Source organism: Plecotus auritus (genome assembly GCF_963455305.1).
Source record: "Plecotus auritus genome assembly, chromosome: 7".
Classification (NCBI taxonomy): domain Eukaryota; kingdom Metazoa; phylum Chordata; class Mammalia; order Chiroptera; family Vespertilionidae; genus Plecotus; species Plecotus auritus.
The window spans coordinates 72,203,487-72,225,895 of record NC_137774.1 but is presented as its reverse complement, the minus strand read 5'-3'; the positions used below and the strand labels follow the sequence as shown (position 1 = coordinate 72,225,895).

At 42.2% G+C, this 22,409-nt stretch overlaps 1 protein-coding gene across 1 annotated transcript; it reads left to right on the top strand.

Annotated features, from left to right (window-relative positions):
* The first annotated feature begins 20 nt into the window (after positions 1-20).
* Positions 21-22,194, top strand: ZSCAN32 (zinc finger and SCAN domain containing 32). The gene is given in 4 exon segments (XM_080677447.1): positions 21-124; positions 8,671-9,078; positions 9,082-9,180; positions 20,360-22,194. Coding segments are annotated over 3 exon segments (846 nt in total). The 5' UTR covers positions 21-124; positions 8,671-8,838; the 3' UTR covers positions 20,867-22,194.
* Positions 22,195-22,409: the final 215 nt, after the last annotated feature.

The window sequence follows — 22,409 nt, the reverse complement described above, 5'->3', positions numbered from 1 at the left end:
GGAGTTGTAGTCCGGTGGCACGACCCACGAGGCCCGCGAGTGTTAGCCCAGGGCAGTTAACGCCCGCGCATGAGCCCTGACTTCCGGCTTGGCAGCTTTGAAGAGGTGAGAGTGCGTGAGTCAGGTGAGTGCTCTGCTTGCTCCTGGCTGGGGGCCGGGGGGAGCGCCCGCAGCTGGGCACAATGTCGGCCTGGGTGCCTTTTGCCTCCCAAGTCCTTTCAGAGCGGTCGAGCCAGGCCCGGGCACCTCTCGCAAGCTCCGCGGTCACCTTCCTACGCCCCGGTGCCCTCGGTCCACCTGAGCGGACCAGGCCGGGTTCCGATCTCTGTGCCCGCGCCCTGACTCCTTCTGGCCGGTGACCATGACCATGATCTACGTCTCGCTGCAGCGCGAACCTGCGGATGTTTTCCTACACCACTTCAGCCACAGTAGAGAACCTTTTTAGCATCAAGTGCTCTAGGAGTACTTAGTGCATCCTTGACAAGTGAAGGTGAATCAGTCCGGTCCCCATTCTCATCCTACTTTCTGCTGAGTGGATCATCGCCAGAAGGAAACACGTTTTTGAGAGACCAGAATTTTAAAATTTATATGAATGATGTCAGCGGTCGAGAGGAGTGCCGGCTCCGTCTTCTGCATGAAACTAGAATAGCATTTGTTAAATTATTCTTTCAGATAAAGTGCGGATGTACGAAAATGTGTTAGACAAGTGTGGGGAGGGGGGGGGGGGCGGCGCGGATGGCTACAGGTTCTAGTCCCAGCCTTGCTGCTGAGGAGATATGATACTCCTTTTTTTGTTAAAAATGACTGTTAACATCAATGCTTTTGATTCCTCTATCTCTAACCCCTACTGCCACATTAAAATGGAAAGACAATATAAATGAAGGCAGTTCAAGTTCTTTGGAAGAAAGGCAACCTGAGTCCCTCCCCACCCCCCTTTTTAAGTCTTTATTGTTGAAAGTATTACATATCCCCCTGCTCCCCGCCTCCCCATTGACCTCTTCTAGCCCACCCCTGCCCCCTACTCCAGGCCTTCACCATCCTATTGTCTGTGTCCATGGGTTATGCATGTATGCATACAAGTTCTTTGGTTGATCTCTTTCCATCCACCCACCCTCCCCCGCCTTCCCTCTGAGATTCCAGTTTGTTCCAAGCTTGTATGTCTGTTTTGTTCATCAGCTTATTTTGTTTATTATATTCCACATATGAGTGAGATCATGTGATACTTATCTTTCCCTAACTGGCTTATTTCACTTAGCATAATTCTCTCCAGGTCCCTCCATGCTGTTGCAAATGGTAAGAGTTCTTTCCTTTTTACAGTAGTATTCCATTATGTAAATGTACTACAACTTTTTTATTCACACATCTGCTGGCACTTGGGCTGTTTCCAAATCTTAGCTATTGTAAATTGTGCAGCTATGAACATAGGGGTGCATATATTCTTTCTGATTGGTGTTTCTGATTTCTTGGGATATATTCCTAGAAGTGGGATCACTGGGTAAAATGAGAGTTCCATTTTTAATTTTTTGAGGAAATGCAATACTGTTTTCCATAATCGCTGCAGCAGTCTGCATTCACACTAGCATTGTGCTAGGTTTCTCTTCACATTCTCGCCAACACTTGTAGTTTGTTGATGATAGCCATTCTGACAGGTGTGAGGTGATACCTCATTGTCTTCAAATTTGCATCTCCAGATGATTAGTGACTTTGAGCATTTTTTCATATGTCTCTTGGCCATCTGTATGTACACTTTGGAGAAGTATCTATTTAGGTTCTTTGCCCATTTTTTAATTGGATTGTTTGTCTTCCTTTTGTTAAATTGTATGAGTTCCCTATATATTTTGGAAATTAACCCCTTATTGGATGTATCATTGGCAAATATGTTCTCCCATGCAGTGGGCTTCCTTTTCATTTTGTTGATGGTTTCTTTTACTGTGCAGAAGCTTTTTATTTTGATATAGTCCCATTTGTTTGTTTTCTCCTTAGTTTCCTTTGCCCTAGGACAGTGGTCAGCAAACTCATTAGTCAACAGAGCCAAATATCAACAGTACAACAATTGAAATTTCTTTTGAGAGCCAAATTTTTTAAACTTAAACTTCTTCTAATGCCACTTCTTCAAAATAGACTCGCCCAGGCCGTGGTATTTTGTGGAAGAGCCACACTCAAGGAGCCAAAGAGCCTCATGTGGCTCGCAAGCCGCAGTTTGATGACCACAGCCCTAGGAGAAGTATCTATAAACATATTGCTGTGAGAAATGTCTGAGATTTTGCTGCCTATGGATTCTTCTAAGATTTTTATGGTTTCACAAATTCATTTAAGTTTTTTATCCATTTTGAGTTTATTCTTGTGTATGGTGTAAGTTGGTGGCCTAGTTTCATTTTTTTGCATGTATCTGTCCAATTTTCCCAACACCATTTATTGAAGAGACTGTCTTTACTCCATTGTATGCTCTTGCTTCCTTTGTCAAATATTAATTGAGCTTAATGTCTTGGGTCAATTTCTGGGTGTTCTGTTCTGTTCCATTGATCTATATGCTTGTTTTTGTGCCAGTACCAGGCTGTTTTGATTACAGTGGCATTGTAGTATAACTTGATATCTGGTATTGTGATCCCTCCAACTTTGTTCCTCTTTCTCAAGATTGCTTCGGCTATTAGGCTCTTTTTTAGTTCCATATAGTGTTTGATCTGTGAAATATGCTGTTGGTATTTTAATAGGGATTGAATTGAATCTATGGATTGCTTTGGGTAGTATGGACATTTTAATGATGTTGATTCTACCAATCCATGAACATAGTATATTCTTCCACTTGTTTGTGTCTTCCTCTATTTCTTTTTTCAGCATCCTGTAGTTTTCCTAGTACAGGCCTTTTACCACCTTGGTTAAGTGTATACCTAAGTTTCTTAAAATTTTTGTTGAAATGGTAAATGGGATTTTTTTTTTTTTAAGTTTCTCTTTCTGAGAGTTCATTATTGGTGTAGAAAAAATGCCATAGATTTCTGGGTGTTAATTTTGTATTTTGCTATGTTGCTGAATTTATTTATTAAATCTAGTAGTTTTTTGAGAGATTGTTTGAAGGTTCTAGCAGGGGAATGCAGCTACTCGTATACTCTTGACCAAAGACGGGTCCTCTCCTCTGGGGCAAAGGTCATCCTCTTCAACTGAGCAAGTCCTTTTCCACTGAGCATGCAGCTTCAGGAGGGATGCACATGGATTGGTGAGGGAGGAGGGGGACACCCACCTAGTCAGCCAGATCAGCCAGATAAGCCTAATCAACCCTGGTGATCAATGGGGTGACAGATGTCACAGCCAGAATGCCCTCACATCCAAATCTAGCAGGTTTTTTTTAAAGTATATTTTTATTGATTTCAAAGAGGAAGGGAGAGGGAGCGAGAGATAGAAACATCAATGATGAGAGAGAATCACTGATCAGTTTGCCTCTTGCACACCCCCTACTGGGGATTGAGCCCACAACCCAGGCATGTGTCCTGACTAGGAATCGAACCTGGGACCCTTCAGTCTACAGGCTGATTCTCTATCCACTGAGCCAAACCAGCTAGGGCAAATCTAGTAGTTTTTTGATGGAGTCTTTAGGGTTTTCTATGTACAACATCATGTCATCTGCATTTAATGACAGTTTTACTTCCTCCTTTCCAATTTGGATGCCTTTTATTTTTTTCTTCTTGTCTGATTGCTATGGCTAGGACTTCCAGTACTATGTTGAACAACAGTGGCTGATCATGTGATTTTTGTTTTGCAATCTGTTTATGTGATGTATCACATTTATTGGCTTGTGAATATTGTACCAGCCTTTCATCCCTGGAATAAATCCCACTTGGTCATGGTGTATGATCTTTTTAATGTATTGTTGGATCCAATTCACTAATATTTTGTTGAGGATTTTAGTATCTATATTCATAAGGGATATAGTTTCTTTATCTGGTTTTGGAATTAGAGTAAGGCTGGCCTCATAAAAAGAGCTTAGAAGTATTCCTTCCTCTTGAATTTTTTGAAATAGTTTGAGGAGAATAGGTGTTAGTTCTTTTTTGACTGTTTGGTAAAACTCCCTGTGAAGCCTTTCAGACCAGGGCTTTTGTTGCTGGAAGTTTTTAAATTACTGCTTCAATTTCATCAGTCTACTCAGGTTTGTTTGTTTCTATTCTTCCTGGTTGGGTTTGGAAGATTGTATTTTTCCAGGAATATGTCCAGATTGTCCAGTTTGTTGGAATGTAGTCGTTCATAGTATTTTTTAATGATCCTTTGTATTTCTCTGGGATCATTTATTACTTCACCTCTTTCATTTCTGATTTTGTGTCCTCTTTGTTTCTTGATGAGTCTGGCTAGAGTTTCATCTATCTTGTTTATCTTTGCAAAGAACCAGCTCTTGGTTTTATTGATCTTTTTTTTTCTTTGTTTTTTTTTAGTCTCTATGTCATTTATTTCTGCTCTGATCTTTATTATTTCCTTCCTTCTACTTACTCCGGGCTTTTCTTGTTGTTCTCTTTCTAATTCTTTAAATTGTAGCATTAGATAACTTATTAAAAGTTTTTCTTGTTTTTTTGAGGTAGGCCTAGTGGTATGAATTTCCCTCAGGACTGCTTTCAGGATGTTTTTTATTTCTGTGATCTCTTTGGTAACCCATTTATTGTTTAATAGCATGCTATTTAGCCTCCATGTGTTTGAATGTTTTTGAGTGTTTTTATTGTAGTTGATTTCTAGGTTCATTGTGATGAGAAGATGCTTGATATGATTTGTCTTCTTGAACTTGTAGAGACTTAGTTTGTATCCTAACATGTGGTCTGTCTTTGAAAATGTCCATGTGCACTTGAGAAGAATGTATATTCTGTAGCTTTGGGGAGATTATTCTGAAAATGTCAATTAATGCCATCTGATCTAGTGTGTCATTTAGGATCACTGTTTCCTTGTTGATTTTTTGTCTAGAAGATCTATTCAGTGATGTCAGTGGGGGAGTCCCCTACTATGATTGTATTGCTGTCAATCTCTCCCTTAAAATTTTCCAAAAGTTTTTTTTTAATATATTTGGATGCTCCTGTATTGGGTGCATATATCTTTATCAGAGTTATATCCTCTTAATGAAGCGATTCTTTTAATATTATGCAGTGGCCTTCATTATCTCTTGTTATGGCCTTCACTTTGAATTCTATTTTGTCAGAAATGAGTATTGCTACCCCAGCTTTTTTTTTTCATTTGCCTGACATTTATTTTTCCTTGCCTTCACTTTCAGTTTATGTGAGTCCTATGTGCTGAGGTGGGTCTCTTATAGACATCATATACTATACTAGAGGCCTGGTGCACAAATTCGTGCATGGGGGTGGGGGTGGTGTCCCTCAGCCCAGCCTGCACCCTCTCCAATCTGGGACCCCTTGAGGGATGTCCAACTGCCTGTTTAGGCCCGATCCCACTAGGATCTACTGGCTCCCAACCGCTCGCCTGCCTGCCTGCCTGCCTGATTGCCCCTAACTGCTTCTGCCTGCCAGCCTGATCACTCCCTAACCACTCCCCTGCCAGCCTGATCGATGCCTACCTGCTCCCCTGCTGGCCTGATTGCCCCTAACTGTCCTCCCCTGCAGGCCTGGTTGCCCCCAACTGCCTTCCCCTGCAGGCCTGGTCCCCCCAACTGTCCTCCCCTGCAGGCCTTGTCTCTCCCAACTGCCCTCCCCTGCTGGCCTGGTCCCCCCAACTGTCCTCCCCTGCAGGCCTTGTCTCTCCCAACTGCCCTCCCCTGCTGGCCTGGTCACTCCCAACTGCCCTCCCCTGCTGGCCTGATTGCCCACAACTGCCCTCCCCTGCCGGCCATCTTGTGGTGGCCATCTTGTGTTCACATGGGGGCAGCCATCTTGTGTGTTGGAGTGACGGTCAATTTGAATATTACCTTTTTATGATATAGGATGGGTCATGTTTTCTTTTTTTATATATATATTTTATTGATATTTTACAGAGAGGAAGGGAGAGGGATAGAGAGCTAGAAACATCGATGAGAGAGAAACATCGATCAGCTGCCTCCTGCACACCTCACCATGGGGATGTGCCCGCAACCAAGGTACATGCCCTTGACCGGAATCGAACCGGGACCCTTCAGTCTGCAGGCCGACGCTCTATCCACTGAGCCAAACCGGTTTCGGCTGGGTCATGTTTTTTTATCCTATCAGCTACCCACGTCTTTTGATTGGAGTATTTAAGCCATTTACATTTAAGGTTATTACTGATAGGTACTTATTTATTGCCATTCTTATTCTTTGCCTGCTCCACCTCTGCTTGCCTTTGCCTGCCTTTAATCTTAGTCACTCAAAAGTCTGTTTCTGAACGGGCTTTAGGTGGGGGAGGTGCTGCTGAGGAGGAGACAGATCAAGGAAGGAATATGGTGGGTGTTTCCCTGTCTCAGAGCTACTCCTCCATGAGTGGCCCAAAATATTACTCTGCCATTGGCTAGACAGAGATCCTTCTGTGAAGACCAACAAGGTTGGCTGGAAACCTGGAGTTTTCATCACTTCTCCTATTCAGGGAAAGTACCAGTCTGTTCCCCAGGATAGTGGGGCAGATGGCCCTTGCCCAATCCAGTCACTGAGGGGTCCTTGAAACTTTTTAAACTTGTAAGCTTGGCCTCTGCTTTTATTTCCTCTGAAAAGCTCGAAATGCTGGGTGTGCACGTAGGGTTCCTGAGGGTGAGGCAGGCTGTATAATCTAGGGCAGGGCTTTTTTCCTTTCCTGCCCTGAAGCTACTAGGAGCAGCTAACTCTTCTCAGAAAAAAATGGCTGTTTTGGTTTGGGAGCCTATAACCAAATGCTCCTGGCTGTTGTTTTTTCAATTCTCCCCGCAATGCTTCCCACCTCAATCTTTCCTTAGGCACCTCAAGTCCGCACCTCCCTCCCTGCACCAAAGCCTCATGTGACTAGCTGCAGATGAGAACTCCGGTGCTTTGGGTTAAAAAAAAATAAATAAATAAATAATGAAATTGTGGATTTCTCTCTGACTGGTTCTGGTCTGCTGGCTCCAGACTCTGTTGTGGCCAGCAGCTCTGCCGCCTTTCATTGGCTGAATGTTACGGAGGCTACGGGTCTAGGCTCTGATGCTGCAAGCTGTGGAGACCAGCCCGGGTTCCTAGCCTCTATCTTCTGAGGGTACCGACCCTCCTGTAACCAGGAGCTGCCTCTTCTCTCTCAGGCCCCGCTGGCCTGCCACCCCTGGAAGCTGGTTCATCCCCTCTCACAACCTCGCCCTTTCTACTGGTCTCCAGGCGTTTTCTATTTTTCCTTGATTTGTCTCCTCCTCAGCTGGACCTCAGTTGGTAATTCCAGGTGTTAGAAAGAAGGCGAGCCCCCAAACCAGGGGTCCTGGTAGAACACAAAGGATACCTGGGAGCCAGACAAGGCAAATATCTTTACTTCTGCAGGAGTATGGGCAACCAACACAGGATTTGGTAATCATGCACACTGAGCGGGCAGTCCACTCAGGGTTTTATCTCTGAAGCATGCCGTCTTTCCCTCACTCTTGATTAGTCAGAGTTTAGGCTCACATTCTTGTGCAATTGGCTAATTTAAAGGAAAAAGGGAGGAGTTGACCTTTGTGGTTTCAAAATGGCAATTGTCAAGTCACGCAAACCAAAATGGTGGTTGCCTAAACTCCCTTCTCTGACATTAAAGATTACTTGTTTATTCTCACAATTCTCACACAGGTGTATGTTCTCCAATTTAGTTGTTTTTCCAGTCTGGCCCTAGGATGAGGTGCACAACAGGTCTACCTATTTGGCTGCCATTTTTTCTCTCCCCCTGAATTCCTTTTTTTAAAGAATTTTTTTACTCCTGTAAACAGGCTCACTCCAGTGGAGAAGTAGAATGTTGAGTGGGACATATTGCAGATAGTTCCAGTCTTACATCCTCTCAAGTTAGCAATTCATAGGAAATTGAACTTCTCCTACCCCACCTGTATGTCAAATCTCAGAAGAATTTTGACAGGTCCAGCCTTTTTCAGATGCCCACTCCTGGGGTAGGGAGAAGGGCACTATAATGATGAACAGCCCCACCAGAGCCAGTGGAATGGAGAGGGGCTCTCAAAAAAGAAGATGCTATGGCTATCAGAAGTGGGGAAGAAATGCTGGGTGGGAAAGAGGGGAGCAACATACAGCAAACCAGATCAGTCATCTATCATACACATTGTGTGTATGGTGGTGGTGGTGATAGGGAGGAGGGTATCACAGTGATAAAGAGGTTACTCCAGAGGCACTCACATACTATTCTCTTCTTAAGAGAAAGTGACAATTGGAAAGGTGGGTCCAGGCTTCTTGAGGGTGGGGAATGACAGGGACAAGACCCAGACATGAGAATGGACAGCTGGACTACACTGTGAGTAGTTTGAAGAATTCATTAATGGAGAGAAATCTGGCTGGGAGAAAACTATGTTTTTTTCATATCTCTAATGTTTTGGGTCCTTGACTTAGATTGTGAAGGGAGTAAAGATAAAGGATAGAAATAAATCACAAGAAGCAGAGGGAAAGAATATAGGACAGTTTAATGTATTTTTGCATTCTCCCTTCAAAGTTGAGCCCTTTCCTCTTTTAAAAACACACACGTTTTATTGATTTTTAGAGAGAGGGAGAGAGAAACATCGATTTGTTATTCCACTTATTTATTGGTTGATTCTTATATGTCCCCTGACAGGAGATGGAACTTGCAACCTTGGTGTATTGGGATGATGCTCTAACCAAGTGAGCTATCTGGCCAGGGAGGCCCTTTTCAACTATGATTCTGCACATCTATGTCACTCTCACGTCTCTGATTCCTTTCATTGGTATCCAGGATAACTACTTCCCAGTGATATGAAAAGAAATGGAATCTGATCTTGGGTGGAAGTGGCAACCAGTGAGCCAGTTCATGAAGCGAATGATGGCTGCAACAAAGAGTCCCCAGGCACACTCATCCCCAAGCGAGGAATCCACACAGAGACAGAAATCAGCCCTTCACAACAACAGCCTTGACTATGAAGCTTCCCACCAGCGCTTCAGGCAGTTCTGCTACCAGGAGGTAGCTGGCCCCCATGAAGCCTTTAGCACACTCTGGGAACTCTACTGACAGTGGCTGAGACCTAAGACACACTCAAAAGAGAAAATCCTAGAGCTGCTGATTTTGGAGCAGTTTCTCACAATCTTGCTGGAGGAGCTCCAGACCTGGGTGAAGAAATAGCGTCCAGAAAATGAAGAAGCTGTAGCTCTGGTTGAGGATGTACAGAGAGTACCTGGGCAACAGGTGAGAAAGGGTAACCAGAACCTTGTGGTTTTGATTATAAGAAGTTGGGCTGAGGAGCACAGGTATCTACTTACTAGAGAGGTGCTTAGTTGAGAAATGTACACTAGCCCTCTGCTACCCACCAAAATACTATAGTTGGTCCTATGCCCTTAGTCTATGGGAAGAATTTCTCATTTGCTGAAATATCTTACACATTCATATATTCAGTGAATGTTTAGAGACCCTAATTAAAGTGGTAAAAATACTCAGAACAGTTCTCTAAAACAAGGTCAGGGAAAGGACAACTGTCCTTTACTAAGGAGGTCAGGAAAATTAGAGAAATTGGTGAATTAAAATCTAATCTCTCTTACTAGAAGGTACATTGAGGGCACAATGCCATGGGTAGTACCCTCAACAAAGTTGTATTGGAGTTAGTCTTTCCTGTCTGGATTAACAGGGTCAGTTAGGGACAGAGTGATAAGTTTCACACAATATCCTCATGTGGAGGTAGGGACTAGGTCTGAGATCCAATTAGTGTAACCACCTTGTATACTTAGGGAGAAGGGAGGTGTAAAATGCTCAGGAGAAGAAAAAGTAAAATGAGGGTTAGGTTGTGAGAGACTTGGTGGAAAAAGGCAACTGAAATCCGGATCAGAAGTCTGGGAGAGTCATAGAGTAATGGAGGAGTGTGTGTCAGAGGAATGCCATAGCCTAAGTGGCTCTGTGGTCTGAGCGGGAAGCAGCTAGCTGGGTGCTGGGTCCATGTGGCTGGAATAGGAAGTAGTTATGTTTCCCAGTGAGAAGGTGGGATATAAATGAAACTTTGTAGTCTATTATGTTGGAATCGGTTGTATTAAGGTGAACATGTTTACTGTGACCTTCTGCATAGTAGTTCTTCATGTACTTAAAGACATTAAACCCTGCCCCATCCAGCTTAATCTCCTTCAGAATACATTTCTCTTATTGTTTTTGCCTTTCTTTCAAAGCTCTAGTTTTTGTTTTGTCTCAATTATTTTAGAAAAAAAATAATTAAAAATTTTCTTAATTTAGGTGAAATTCACATAACATAAAATTAGCCATTCTCAAATGAACAATCAGTGGCATTTAGTACATTAAAAATGTTATATAGCCTTGGCTGGTTTGACTTGGTGGATAGAGCGTTGAACTGCGGACCAAAGGGTCCCGGGTTCGATTCCGGTTGGGGACCCATGCCTCGGTTACAAGCTCCTTCCCAGCCCAGGCTCTAGTTGGGGCACATGTAGGAGGACTTTCCCTCTCTTCCACGCTCTCTGGAATTTAATGGAGGATGTCCTTGGGTGAGGATTAAAAAATATATATATTACACAATCACTACCTCTGTCTAGTTCTAAAACATTTTATTAAAGGAAACACTGTATTCATTAAGCAGTTTCTGTTCATTCTCTGTCGATGAATTTGCCTGGTCTAGACATTTCAAAGAAATGGAATCCTATAATATGTGACTTTATTTTTAATTTAATAAATCTTTATTGTTCAGATTATTACAATTGTTCCTTTTTTTCCCCCCCATAGCTCCCCTCCACCCAGTTCCCACCCCACCCTCTGCCCTTACCTCCCCGGCACTGTCCTCATCCATAGGTGTACGACCTTTGTCCAGTCTCTTCCCGCACCCCCCACACCCCTTTCCCCCTGAGAATTGTCAGTTCACTCCCTTTCTATGCCCCTGATTCTATTATATTCACCAGTTTATTCTGTTCATCAGATTTTTTATTCACTTGATTTTTAGATTCACTTGTTGATAGATATGTATTTGTTGTTCATAATTTTTATCTTTACCTTTTTCTTCTTCTTCCTCTTCTTAAAGAGTACCTTTCAGCATTTAATATAATACTGGTTTGGTGTTGATGAACTCCTTTAGCTTTTTCTTATCTGTGAAGCTCTTTATCTGACCTTCAATTCTGAATGATAATTTTGCTGGGTAATCTAGGTTGTAGGTTCTTGCTATTCATCACTTTGAATATTTCTTGCCATTCTCGTCTGGCCTGCATAGTTTCTGTTGAGAAATCAGCTGACAATCGTATGCGTGCTCCCTTGTAGGTAATTAACTGTTTTTCTCTTACTGCTTTTAATATTCTTTGTCTTTTGCTCTTGGCATTTTAATTATGATGTGTCTTGGTGTGGTCCTCTTTGGATTCCTTTTGTTTGGGGTTCTGTGCGCTTCCTGGACTTGTAAGTCTATTTCTTTCACCAGGTGGGGGAAGTTTTCGGTCCTTATTTCTTCAAATAGGTTTTCAGTATCTTGTTCTCTCTCTTCTTCTGGCACCCCCATAATTCTGATGTTGGTATGCTTGAAGTTGTCCCAGAGGCTCCTTACACTATCTTCAAATTTTTGGATTCTTTTTTCTTTTTGCTTTCCTGGTTGAGTGTTTTTTGCTTCTTTGTATTTCAAATCTTTGACTTGATTCTTGCGATTCTCTAGTCTGCTGTTGGGTCTCTGTATAATATTTTTTATGTCAGTCAGTGTATGTTTAATTTCTAGTTGGTCCTTTTTCACAACCTCGAGGGTGTCGCTAAATTTATCGGACTTTTCTAGGAAATTCTTGAAAAACCTTTTAACCGTGGTTTTGAACTCTTATCCAGTCGTTTGCTTTCCTCCATTTCTTTTGTTTGTAATCTGTTTCTTTGTCTCTGCATTTTCGCTGCTTCCCTGAGTTGGTAGAGTAGCTTTGTGTGGTAGGTGTCCTATAGGGCCCAGTGGCTCAGCCTCCCCAGTTACCTGAGGTGGACACTCTTGGTGCACCTCTTTGTGGACTGTGTGTACAGCCTTGTTGTAGTTAAGTCTTGATTGTTGTTGGTATCACTGGGAGAAATTGACCTCCAGGCCAACTGGCTGTGAGGATCAGCTGTGTCTATGCCGGGAGAACTTCTGTGCTGGAGACAGCCTTATGAGACAAGACTTGCAAAACTGCAAAAGCCTCTGTGCTCAGTTTGGATGGGGCAGAGTCTCAGGGCTGAGCAGACAGCCTTGGCTTCCTGTCAGCACTGCCCTATGAGGCCCCTGAGTCTCAGTGTCCCTCGGTAATCACTGCAAGCACCTCTGAGAGAGAGCTGCCCTCAAGTTTCGCCTGCTGCCAGACAGTCCAGTTTCTCCCCCAATGAAACTGGATTCCCAGATTCTCACCCAGAAGTGGAGGTAAGCGCAGTCAGGAGCTTCCATCTTCCTCCCATTAAAGAAAGCCAGTGGCATACTCAGCAGTCAGTCCTCTCTGCATGCACTCGTGTGCGCGCCTCCAGACCTCTGTCTTTCGCGGCTCCCCTGAGTTTCCATGCTCTCCTCTCTTTTCCCGCCAGTCCAGACTCCCCCCGTATGAGTTTGGGTCCCCAGGGTCTCGCCCGAAACTGGGGTTCAGTGCAGTCGGGAGCTTCCGTCTCTCTCCCGCTAGAGAAAGCTAGATAGGCACTCAGCTGCTCATCCTCTCCGCGCGCGTCTCCGTACCTCAGCCTTTTGCAGCTCCTCTGAGTCTCTGCATGCCCCTCTTTTTCCTTCTAGTTGTAGAATTTCCACTCAGCCAGCTTTCCTGTGGTTCTGGATGATTTCTGTTCTGTCTTTTAGCTGTAGTTTTGAAATTGTTGTGCGAGGCAGCAGTTTAGGTGTTCACCTATGCCACCATCTTGGTTTCTCTAATATGTGACTTTTTGTGTCTGTCCTCTTTCACTTGGTATGTTTGCAGCATGTATCACTTCATTCCTTTTAATGGCTGACTGATATTCCATTACATGGACAGACCAAGGCTCTATATATAAGCACTTTAGCTCCATACATTTTTAGATAGCCTAAAGACCACTGCTGCCTTTTCTGCTTCATTGAAAGCTGCCCTTGCAAGTTGCTAAATAAGTTTTAAAAGCTAGCTCATCTTTATATAACTCAAATCCTGGAGGAGAGCATGGTGTCTTCATGCTATTTAAATTGGTAAGCTTCTGCTAATGAAAGGGGTAATTGTCTAAAAGATTTATTAACTTTTGTATTTTTTGAGCAATGTAAATACTCTATCAATATCTTTTTAAACTTTGCCATTTAGCATTTATGTCCTTTTAATCCTTGGGAACATCTGTGCTCTCTTGTGTGTGATTTCTGAAGCTTTGGGGTCTGAGCAAAGGGGGTAGGACTCACTATGTTCCAGTTCTGCTCCCGTCACTCACCATTCCCACAGGCCACTCAGATCCCCAAGTGTTGTAACCTCCCCAAGTCCACAGACCTCTGAATGTCATCAAAATGAACCATTTCTTTTGTAGAACTCTTAAAGGTGGGATCTGGGAAAGAATACATAATCTTGGTCTGGAAAAAAATAAGAGGTTTGAGTTGTGGTATTTTTTTTTAATATATTTTATTGATTTTTTATACAGAGAGGAAGGGAGAGGGATAGAGAGTTAGAAACATCAATGAGAGAGAACCATCGATCAGTTGCCTCCTGCACATCCCCCACTGGGGATGTGCCCGCAACCAAGGTACATGCCCTTGACCGGAATCAAACCCGGGACCTTTCAGTCTGCAGGCCGACGCTCTATCCACTGAGCCAAACCAGTTAGGGCATGTGGTATTTTTTTTTATTAAGGTATTATATGTGTACATATCTTACCATTGCCCCCCCCACCCCACTCCCATACATGCCCTCACCCCCCAATGTTTTGCATCCATTGGTTACTCTTATATGCATTCATATAAGTCCTTCAATTGATCTCTTATTTCCCCTACCTCTCCCTAACCTTCCCGCTGTAATTTGACAGTCTGTTTGATGCTTTACTGCCTCTGTATCTATCTTTTTGTTCATCAGTTTATAATGTTTTTCATTATCCCCAAATGCATGAGATCATGTGGTATTTTTCTTTCATTGACTGGCTTATTTCACTTAGCATAATGTTCTCTAATTCCATCCAGGTGCCTACAAATGGTAATAATTCCTTCATTTTTATGGCAGCATAGTATTCCATTGTGTAGATGTACCATAGTTTTCTGATCCAGTCATCTGCTGACGGGCACCTAGGCTGTTTCCAAATCTTAGCTCTTGCAAATTGTGCTGCTATGAACATAGGGGTGCATATATCCTTTCTGATTGGTGTTTCTAGTTTCTTAGGATATATTCCTAGGAGTGGGATTACTGGGTCAAATGGGAGTTCCATTTTCAGTTTTTTGAGGAAACTCCATACTGTTCTCCACAGTGGCTGCACCAGTCTGCATTCCCACCAGCAATGCACGAGGGTTCCTTTTTCTCTGCATCCTCGCCAACACTTGTCGTTTGTTGATTTGTTGATGATAGCCATTCTGACAGGTGTGAGATGGTATCGCATTGTCGTTTTGATTTGCATCTCTCGGATAATTAGTGACTTTGAGCATGTTTTCATGTGTCTCTTGGCCTTCCTTCTGTCTTCTTTCAAAAAGATTCTATTTAGGTCCGTTGCCCATTTTTTTATTGGATCATTTATCTTCCTTTTATTAAGTTGTATAAGCTGCCTGTAGATGTTGGAAATTAAACCTTTATCAGTGATAACATTTGCAAATATGTTCTCCCATACAGTGGGGTTTCTTGTTGTTTTGTTGATGGTTTCTTTTGCTGTGAAAAAGCTTTTTATTTTGATGTAGTCCCATTTGTTTATTTTCCCTTTGGCTTCCATTGCCCTTGGGGCAGTATCAGTGAAGAAGTTCTTTCAGCATATGTCTGAGATTTTGCTGCCTGTGGATTCCTCTAGTATTTTTATGGTTTCCCGTCTTATATTTAAGTCCTGTATCCATTTTGAGTTTATTATTGTGTATGGTATAAGTTGGTGATCTAGTTTCATTTTTTTGCATGTATCTGTCCAATTTTCCCAACACCATTTATTGAAGAGAATGTCTTGACTCCATTGTATGTTCATGCCTCCTTTGTCAAATATTAATTGTGCATAGTGATTTGGGTCGATATCTGGATTCTCTATTCTATTCCATTGATCTATATGTCTGTTCTTCTGCCAGTACCAGGCTGTTTTGACGACAGTGGCTTTGTAATACAGCTTGAAATCTGGTATTGAGATCCCTCCTACTTTATTCTTCGTTCTCAGGATTGCTGTGGCTATTCGGGGTCTTTTTTTATTCCAGATGAATTTTTGGAGAGTTCTTTATAGGTCTGAGAAATATGTCGTTAGTATTTTAATGGGGAGTGCATTGAATCTATAGATTGCTTTGGGTAGTATGGACATTTTAATGATGTTGATTCTACCAATCCCTGAACATGGTACGTTCTTCCATCTGTTTACATCTTCCTCTGTCTCTTTTTTCAGTGTCCTGTAGTTTTCCGCGTATAGGTCTTTTACCTCCTTGGTTAAGTTTATTCTTAGGCATCTTAATTTTTTTGGTGCGATGGTAAATGGGATTGCTTTTTTAGTCTCTCTTTCTGTAAGTTCACTATTGGTGTATAGAAATGCCATAGATTTCTTGGCGTTAATTTTGTATCCTGCTAAATTGCCAAATTCATTTACTAAGTCTGTTAGTTTTTTGATGGAGTGTTTCGGGATTTTTATGTATAATATCATGTCATCTGCAAATAAGGACAGCTTTACTTCTTCTTTTCCAGTTTGGATGCCTTTTATTTCTTCTTCTTGTCTAATTTCAATGGCTAATACTTCCAGTACTATGTCAAACAGGAGTGGTAAGAGTGGGCATCCCTGTCTTGTTCCTGTTCTTAGGGGAAATGGTTTTAGTTTTTGCCCATTGAGTATGATGTTAGCTGTGGGTTTATCATATATAGCTTTTATTATGTTGAGGTATGATCCTTCTATTCCCACCTTGTTGAGAGTTTTTATCAAGAAAGGGTGTTGGATTTTGTCAAATGCTTTTTATGCATCAATTGATATGACTATGTGATTTTTATCTCAATTTGTTTATGTGATGTATCACATTTATTGATTTGCGGATATTGTACCATCCTTGCATTCCTTGGATAAACCCTACTTGGTCATGGTGTATGATCTTTCTGATGTACTGCTGGATCCGATTTGCTAGAATTTTGTTGAGGATTTTGGCATCTACGTTCATGAGGGATATTGGCCTGTAATTCTCCTTCATTGTGTTGTCTTTATCTGGTTTTGGTATTAGGGTGATGCTGGCTTCATAGAAGGAGCTTGGAAGTGTTCCTTCCTCTTGAATTTTCTGGAATAGTCTGAGGAGGATAGGTTTTAGTTCTTCCTTGAATGTTTGCTAAAACGCTTGTGATGCCGTCTGGCCCCGGGCTTTTGTTTGCTGGAAGCTTTTTGATGACTGCTTCAATTTCTTCCATAGTTACTGGCATATTGAGCTGTTTAGATTCTTCCTGATTGAGTTTTGGAAGGTTATATTTTTCTAGGAATATGTCCATTTCCTCCAGGTTGTCCAGTTTGTTGGAATAGAGTTGTTCGTAGTATTTTTTAACAATCCTTTGTATTTCAGCAGGATCTGTTGTTATTTCACCTCTTTCATTTCTGTTATTATTTGGGTCCTCTCTCTTTGCTTCTTGGTGAGCCTGGCTAGAGGTTCATCAATCTTGTTTATCCTTTCAAAGAACCAGCTCTTGGTTTTGTTGATCTTTTGTATTGTTTCTTTGGTCTCTATGTCATTTATCTCCACTCTGATCTTTATTATTTCCTTCATTCTGCTTACACTGGGCTTTTCTTGTTGCTCTTTTTCTAACTCTTTGAGTTGTAGGGTTAGGTAATTTATTACCATTGTTTCTTGTTTTTTGCAGTAGGCTTGTAGAGCTATGAACTTCCCTCTGAAGACTGCTTTCACTGTGCCCCACAGATTTTGGATTGTAGTGTTTTCATTGTCATTTGTTGCCATGATGTTTTTTATTTCTTCCTTGATCTCTCTGGTAACCCAATCATTGTTTAATAGCATGCTGTTTAGTCTCCATGTGTTTGATTTCTTTGGGTTGTTTTTATTGTAGTTGATTTCTAGTTTTATGCCACTGTGGTCTGAGAAGATGCGTGATATGATTTCTATCTTCTTGAATTTGAAGAGACTTTGCCTATATCCCAACATATGATCTATCTTTGAAAATGACCCATGTGCACTTGAGAAGAATGTATATTCTGTGGCTTTGGGGTGAAATGTTCTGAAGATGTCAATTAATTCCATTTGGTCTAGTGAGTCATTTAGGATTGATGTTTTTTTGATGATTTTTTGTTTAGAGGATTTGTCCAATGGTGATAGTGGGGTATTAAAGTCTCCTACTATGATTGTATTGCTGTCAATCTCTCCCTTGATATCCTCCATGAGTTTTTTTATGTATTTGGGTGCTCCTGTATTGGGTGCATATATGTTTACCAGAGTTATTTCTTCTTGTTGGATTTCTCCCTTTAGTATTATGAAGTGGCCTTCCTTATCACTTGTTATGTCCTTCACTTTGAGATCTAATTTGTCAGATATAAGTATTGCTACCCCAGCTTTTTTTTCAGTTCCATTTGCCTGGAAAACCTTTTTCCATCCCTTCACCCTCAGTCTGTGTGCGTCTTTTTTTCTGAGGTGGGTTTCTTGTAGACAGCAGATATATGGGTCTTGTTTTCTTATCCAATTCGTTACCCTATGTCTTTTGATTGGGGCATTTAATCCATTTACATTTGAAGTTATTATTGATAGGTACTTATTTGTCGCCATTTTTATTCTTTACCCCTGTGTTCCTTCTTCGCTTCCTATTTCTTTTTTTTTTTTTTTATAGCAGACCCTTTAGCATTACTTGCATTGCTGGTTTGGTGGTAATAAATTCCCTTAGTCCTTTTTTGTCTGTGAAGCTCCTGATTTCACCTTCAATTTTGATTGATAGCCTTGCTGGGTACAGTATTCTTGGATTCAGACCCTTCCTTTGCATGACTTTGTATATTTCATTCCATTCCCTCTGGCCTGATGAGTTTCTGTTGAGAAATCAGTTGCTAGTCTGATGGGGGTTCCTTTGTATGTAACTTTCTGTCTCTCTCTTGCCGCTTTTAAGATTCTTACTTTGTCGTTGGTGTTTGCCAATTTAATTATGATGTGCCTTGGTGTCAGTCTTTTGGGCTTCATTTTGCTTGGGACTCTGTGAGCTTCTTGGATTTGTGTGGGCTTTTTCTTCCCTATATCAGGGAAATTTTCTGTCATTATTTTTTCAAACAGGTTTTCTATTCCTTGCTCAGCTTCCTTTCCTTCTGGAACCCCTATTATGCGGATGTTGTTTTGTTTCGTGTTGTCCCAAAGTTCCCTTAGGCTCTCCTCCTGCCTTTTAATTTTTTTTTCTAGAAGTTGCTCTACTTGGGTATTTTTTTCCATCTTGTCTTCTAGCTCACTGATGCGGTCCTCTGCTTCTTCTAGTCTACTCTTGATGCTTTCTATTGAGTTCTTTACAGCAGCGATGTCATTTTTCATTTCTTCTTGGTTCTTCTTCATTTCCTCTTGGTTCTTGCTCATATTGTCGAATTTGTCTTCCATTCTTTTCAGCCACCTTATTACCATTTCTCTGAATTCTTTTTCTGGAAGGTTGCTTGCCTCCATTTCGTTTACTTCCTTTTCTGGTGATGCCTGCTTTTCTTTCATATGTGGGCTGTTTCTTTGTCTCCCCATGGTCTCTCTTCTCTGAGTGCCTGGTTATGTAGTTCTCTCTCTCCTTATCCCAGGCGAAATCTGACCTTTCCGTGGTGGAGTGTAGAGCTCTTCTGAATCTGTGTGTTTGTGCCAATTGGGGACCGGTGTTCTGGAGCTTGCAGCTGTTCCGTGGGTGCCACAGTTCGAGTTGTGGTATTTTTAAGAGTTTTTAGTTAGCTCTAGGTTTTGGCTCTGAGACACTACCCACCACCACCATTATTGTCTTAAAATTTTTCTATAATGTGCACGTATTTCTTTGGAATGAAATAAAAAAGCTGTTTTGCGAATAGTATTAATCATCCAGTAAATTTAACTTTTCTACACGCAGTGAGGCATTAGCTATGAAAGTCTTCTTCAGACTTGATTGTGCATCATACTCATCTGGGGACATGTTAAATAGATTCCCAGGCATCATTTCCAGACTTTCTCAGTAGATCTGAAGTGGGTCCTAGGAAAATGCATGTGTAACAGGTTCCCAGGTAGTGCTGATGCTGTTGGCCCAGGGATTCCACTCATAACCTGTTATGTGGAAGCTGCCCTCTAATAATGGATATTTCTCCTCTAGCCTGGCTTACTCCACAGGCTACCAGGAACCATCTCCAGAAGAGGGGTCTTTAAAACCAGGAGATGTTGCTGAGCTCTGTACCACTGAGGTCAGGTGAGCTGTGGTTAATGTTTTTTGTCTCTTGAAGTTCCCATTTCACTTTGTACTGACTCACTCTAAAACTCATTCTTTCCCATAGATGTTGTAAAGAATTTTACATGGTCTATTGAGTGTGCCGTGGGTTCTTTTTTTATTCTGTCTACTCTGGCATCACATGGCTGTTTACCTATCCCAATCCTTCCCAAAGAGGCCCTACCTCCCTTACCTTTCTTTGCCTCTGACCTGATAACTATCATCCTGACTCTGCCCCACCCCAGGCTAGAGCAGTGCTATTTTATTTTATTTATTTTACTTAATTTTATTTATTTATTATTTTATTTTTATTTTTTAATCCTTACCCAAGAAAAGTAGGGCGACCACAAATTTGGAGCTAAAAAGTGTTACAATTGGAAAATAAAATTTAGGCTTTTCATTAGCAGAAGACTTAGTCCCATGAAGAATTCAATTAGGTATTTCTTCTTTATGGTAGTTTAATTGTAACTCTTTCCTCATTCCATTGTTTTCCTTCTCCAGAGTCCAATGTAATTTTATTCTTTCAGGTTCTGAGATGAAGAATGGGAGTATAAAAAGAATCTAAAATGGGATAATTCAGAAGTAGTAGAAATGAATAAGGATTTACGGAGAAAGTTAAAGTTTTTTGGCACTTTGAGTTCAAAACAGGCTAGGAGCATGAACCAATGACAAGAAAGCAACATAGACATTGAATAGGGGAGAGTGAGGAGACAGCTCCATCCCAGGAGAGGATGAGTCACCAGAGATTTTGGACTGAGAAGCCCTGGACACATCTCTTCTGTGGGAGAGAATACTCTCAGAGTTCTCTCTCTTCTCATCACCAGCCAGCCTCTGAACTGGAAAGAGCTTAAAATGTCATGAATGTGGGAAAAGCTTTAACCGAGTTTTTTACCTTGTTCGGCATCAGAATTCACACAGGAAAGAAGCATCACAAGTACTGTGAATATGGGAAAGGCTTCAGTGAACACTCCAACCCCACTGCCCACCTGAGGACTCACACAGGGAAGAGACCATACCAGTGTGGGGAATGTGGGAAAAGCTTCAACCAGAGCTCTAGCCTCATTGTTCATCAGAGGACCCACACTGGGGAAAAGCCTTATCAGTGCACTGTCTGTGGGAAGAGAGGCAACAAATTCCCATTTAGTGCTCACTGGCAAGTCCACATTGTGGAGGGCCTGTACCAGTGTGCCCAGTGTGGGAAAAGCTTCAAGAACAGCTCCCACTTCAGTGCCCACCAGGAAACCCACACTGGGGAAAAGCCACATAAGTGCTTCCAGTGTGAGAAAAGCTTCACTAAGAACTCTTCCCTCATCTGCCATTGGGATATACATAAGAGATACATAAAAGGAAGGAAGTGATGTTCAAGTTTGTAGAAAACCTGACACATCAACTCCTTAGGACAATATGTGTTACTGAGAGCTTTCCTCTGTGGATAGTTCTACTAGCCCAGTGGTCGGCAAACTTAGTCAACAGAGCGGCAAACCACGGCTCGGAAGCCGCATGTGGCTCGCGAACCACAGTTTGCCGACCACCGTACTAGCCAATCCCTGGCTTAGCAGGAAACTTGACAACTGGATCTCAAGAACCATGTCCAGGAATATGAATCAACCTATGAATGCAGAGCCCTCTTTCTATTTCTGCCTAGAACTTCACAGTCCTGTCTCACTGTGGATTTCCATTTTGCTTTGAAGAGGAGAATGATATAAAACCCATAATTCCTTCTGGGAAACTACGGTATCCTTGTTCTGAACAAAGAACGTGTAGATAGTGGCCTGAGAACTGTTTCTGAGCCATATCAGGGAAGAAATACTGTCCCCTCCTGGGGAGTACATCTAGAATTTTAACAGCCTGGATCTGTTCTAAGCCAATAATTGAACACTAGGTACCTACTGCTATATACAGTTGCAACCTTAAGGTCATATTCTGCAACAGAGCCATGAACAAAGGAAAAGAAAGGATAGGTTAAGCCAGTGGTCGGCAAACTGCAGCTCGCGAGCCACATGCGGCTCGCAAGCTGCGGTTTGCAGCTCTGTTGACTAATGAGTTTGCCAACCACTGGCTTAACCTATCCTTTTTTTCCTTTGTTCATGTTGATTAGGCAACCCTGCTAGGGGTTTTCAACCTGTGGGTCGTGACCCACAGGTTGAGAACCGCTGCTGTAGAGCCTAAGACCATCGGAAAACACAGGTATTTACATTACAATTCATTAACAGTAGCAAAATTACAGTTATGAAGTAGCAATGAAAATAATTTTGTGGTTGGGGGTCACCACAACATGTGGAACTGTATTAAAGAGTTGTGGCATTAAAAAGGTTGAGAACCACTGGTCTATAGTGTACTAGGTTTTATAGTAGGAAGTACACACAAAGCAGTGAACAAAGACACTATCTTCTAGAACTATCCTCATTGGATACCTCAGAAATACCAGTGTTATGCCCGGCAGGTGTGGATCAGTGGTTGAGCAATGACCTATGAACCAGGAGGTCACAGTTTGATTTCCAGTCAGTGTGCAGGCCTATAGATAATTCTCGTTATTGATGTTTCTATCTCTCTTCCTTTCTAAAATCAATCCTATCTAATAAAAGAGTAATATGCAGATTGACCATCACTCCAACACACAAGATGGCTGCTCCATGTGGTCAAAGATCCTGCCCCCATGTGGACACAAGATGGCCACCACAAGATGGCCAGCAGGTGAGGGCATTTGGGAGGGGCCAGGCCTGCAAGGGAGGGCAGTTGTGGGTGATCAGGCCAGCAGGGGAGGGCAGTTGGGGGCAATCAAGCCTGCAGGGGAGGGCAGTTAGGGGTGACCAGGCCAGCAGTGGAGGGAATTTGGGGGTGACTTGGCCTGCAGAGAAGGGCAGTTGGGGGGGGACCCAGGCCTGCAGGGGAGAGCAGTTG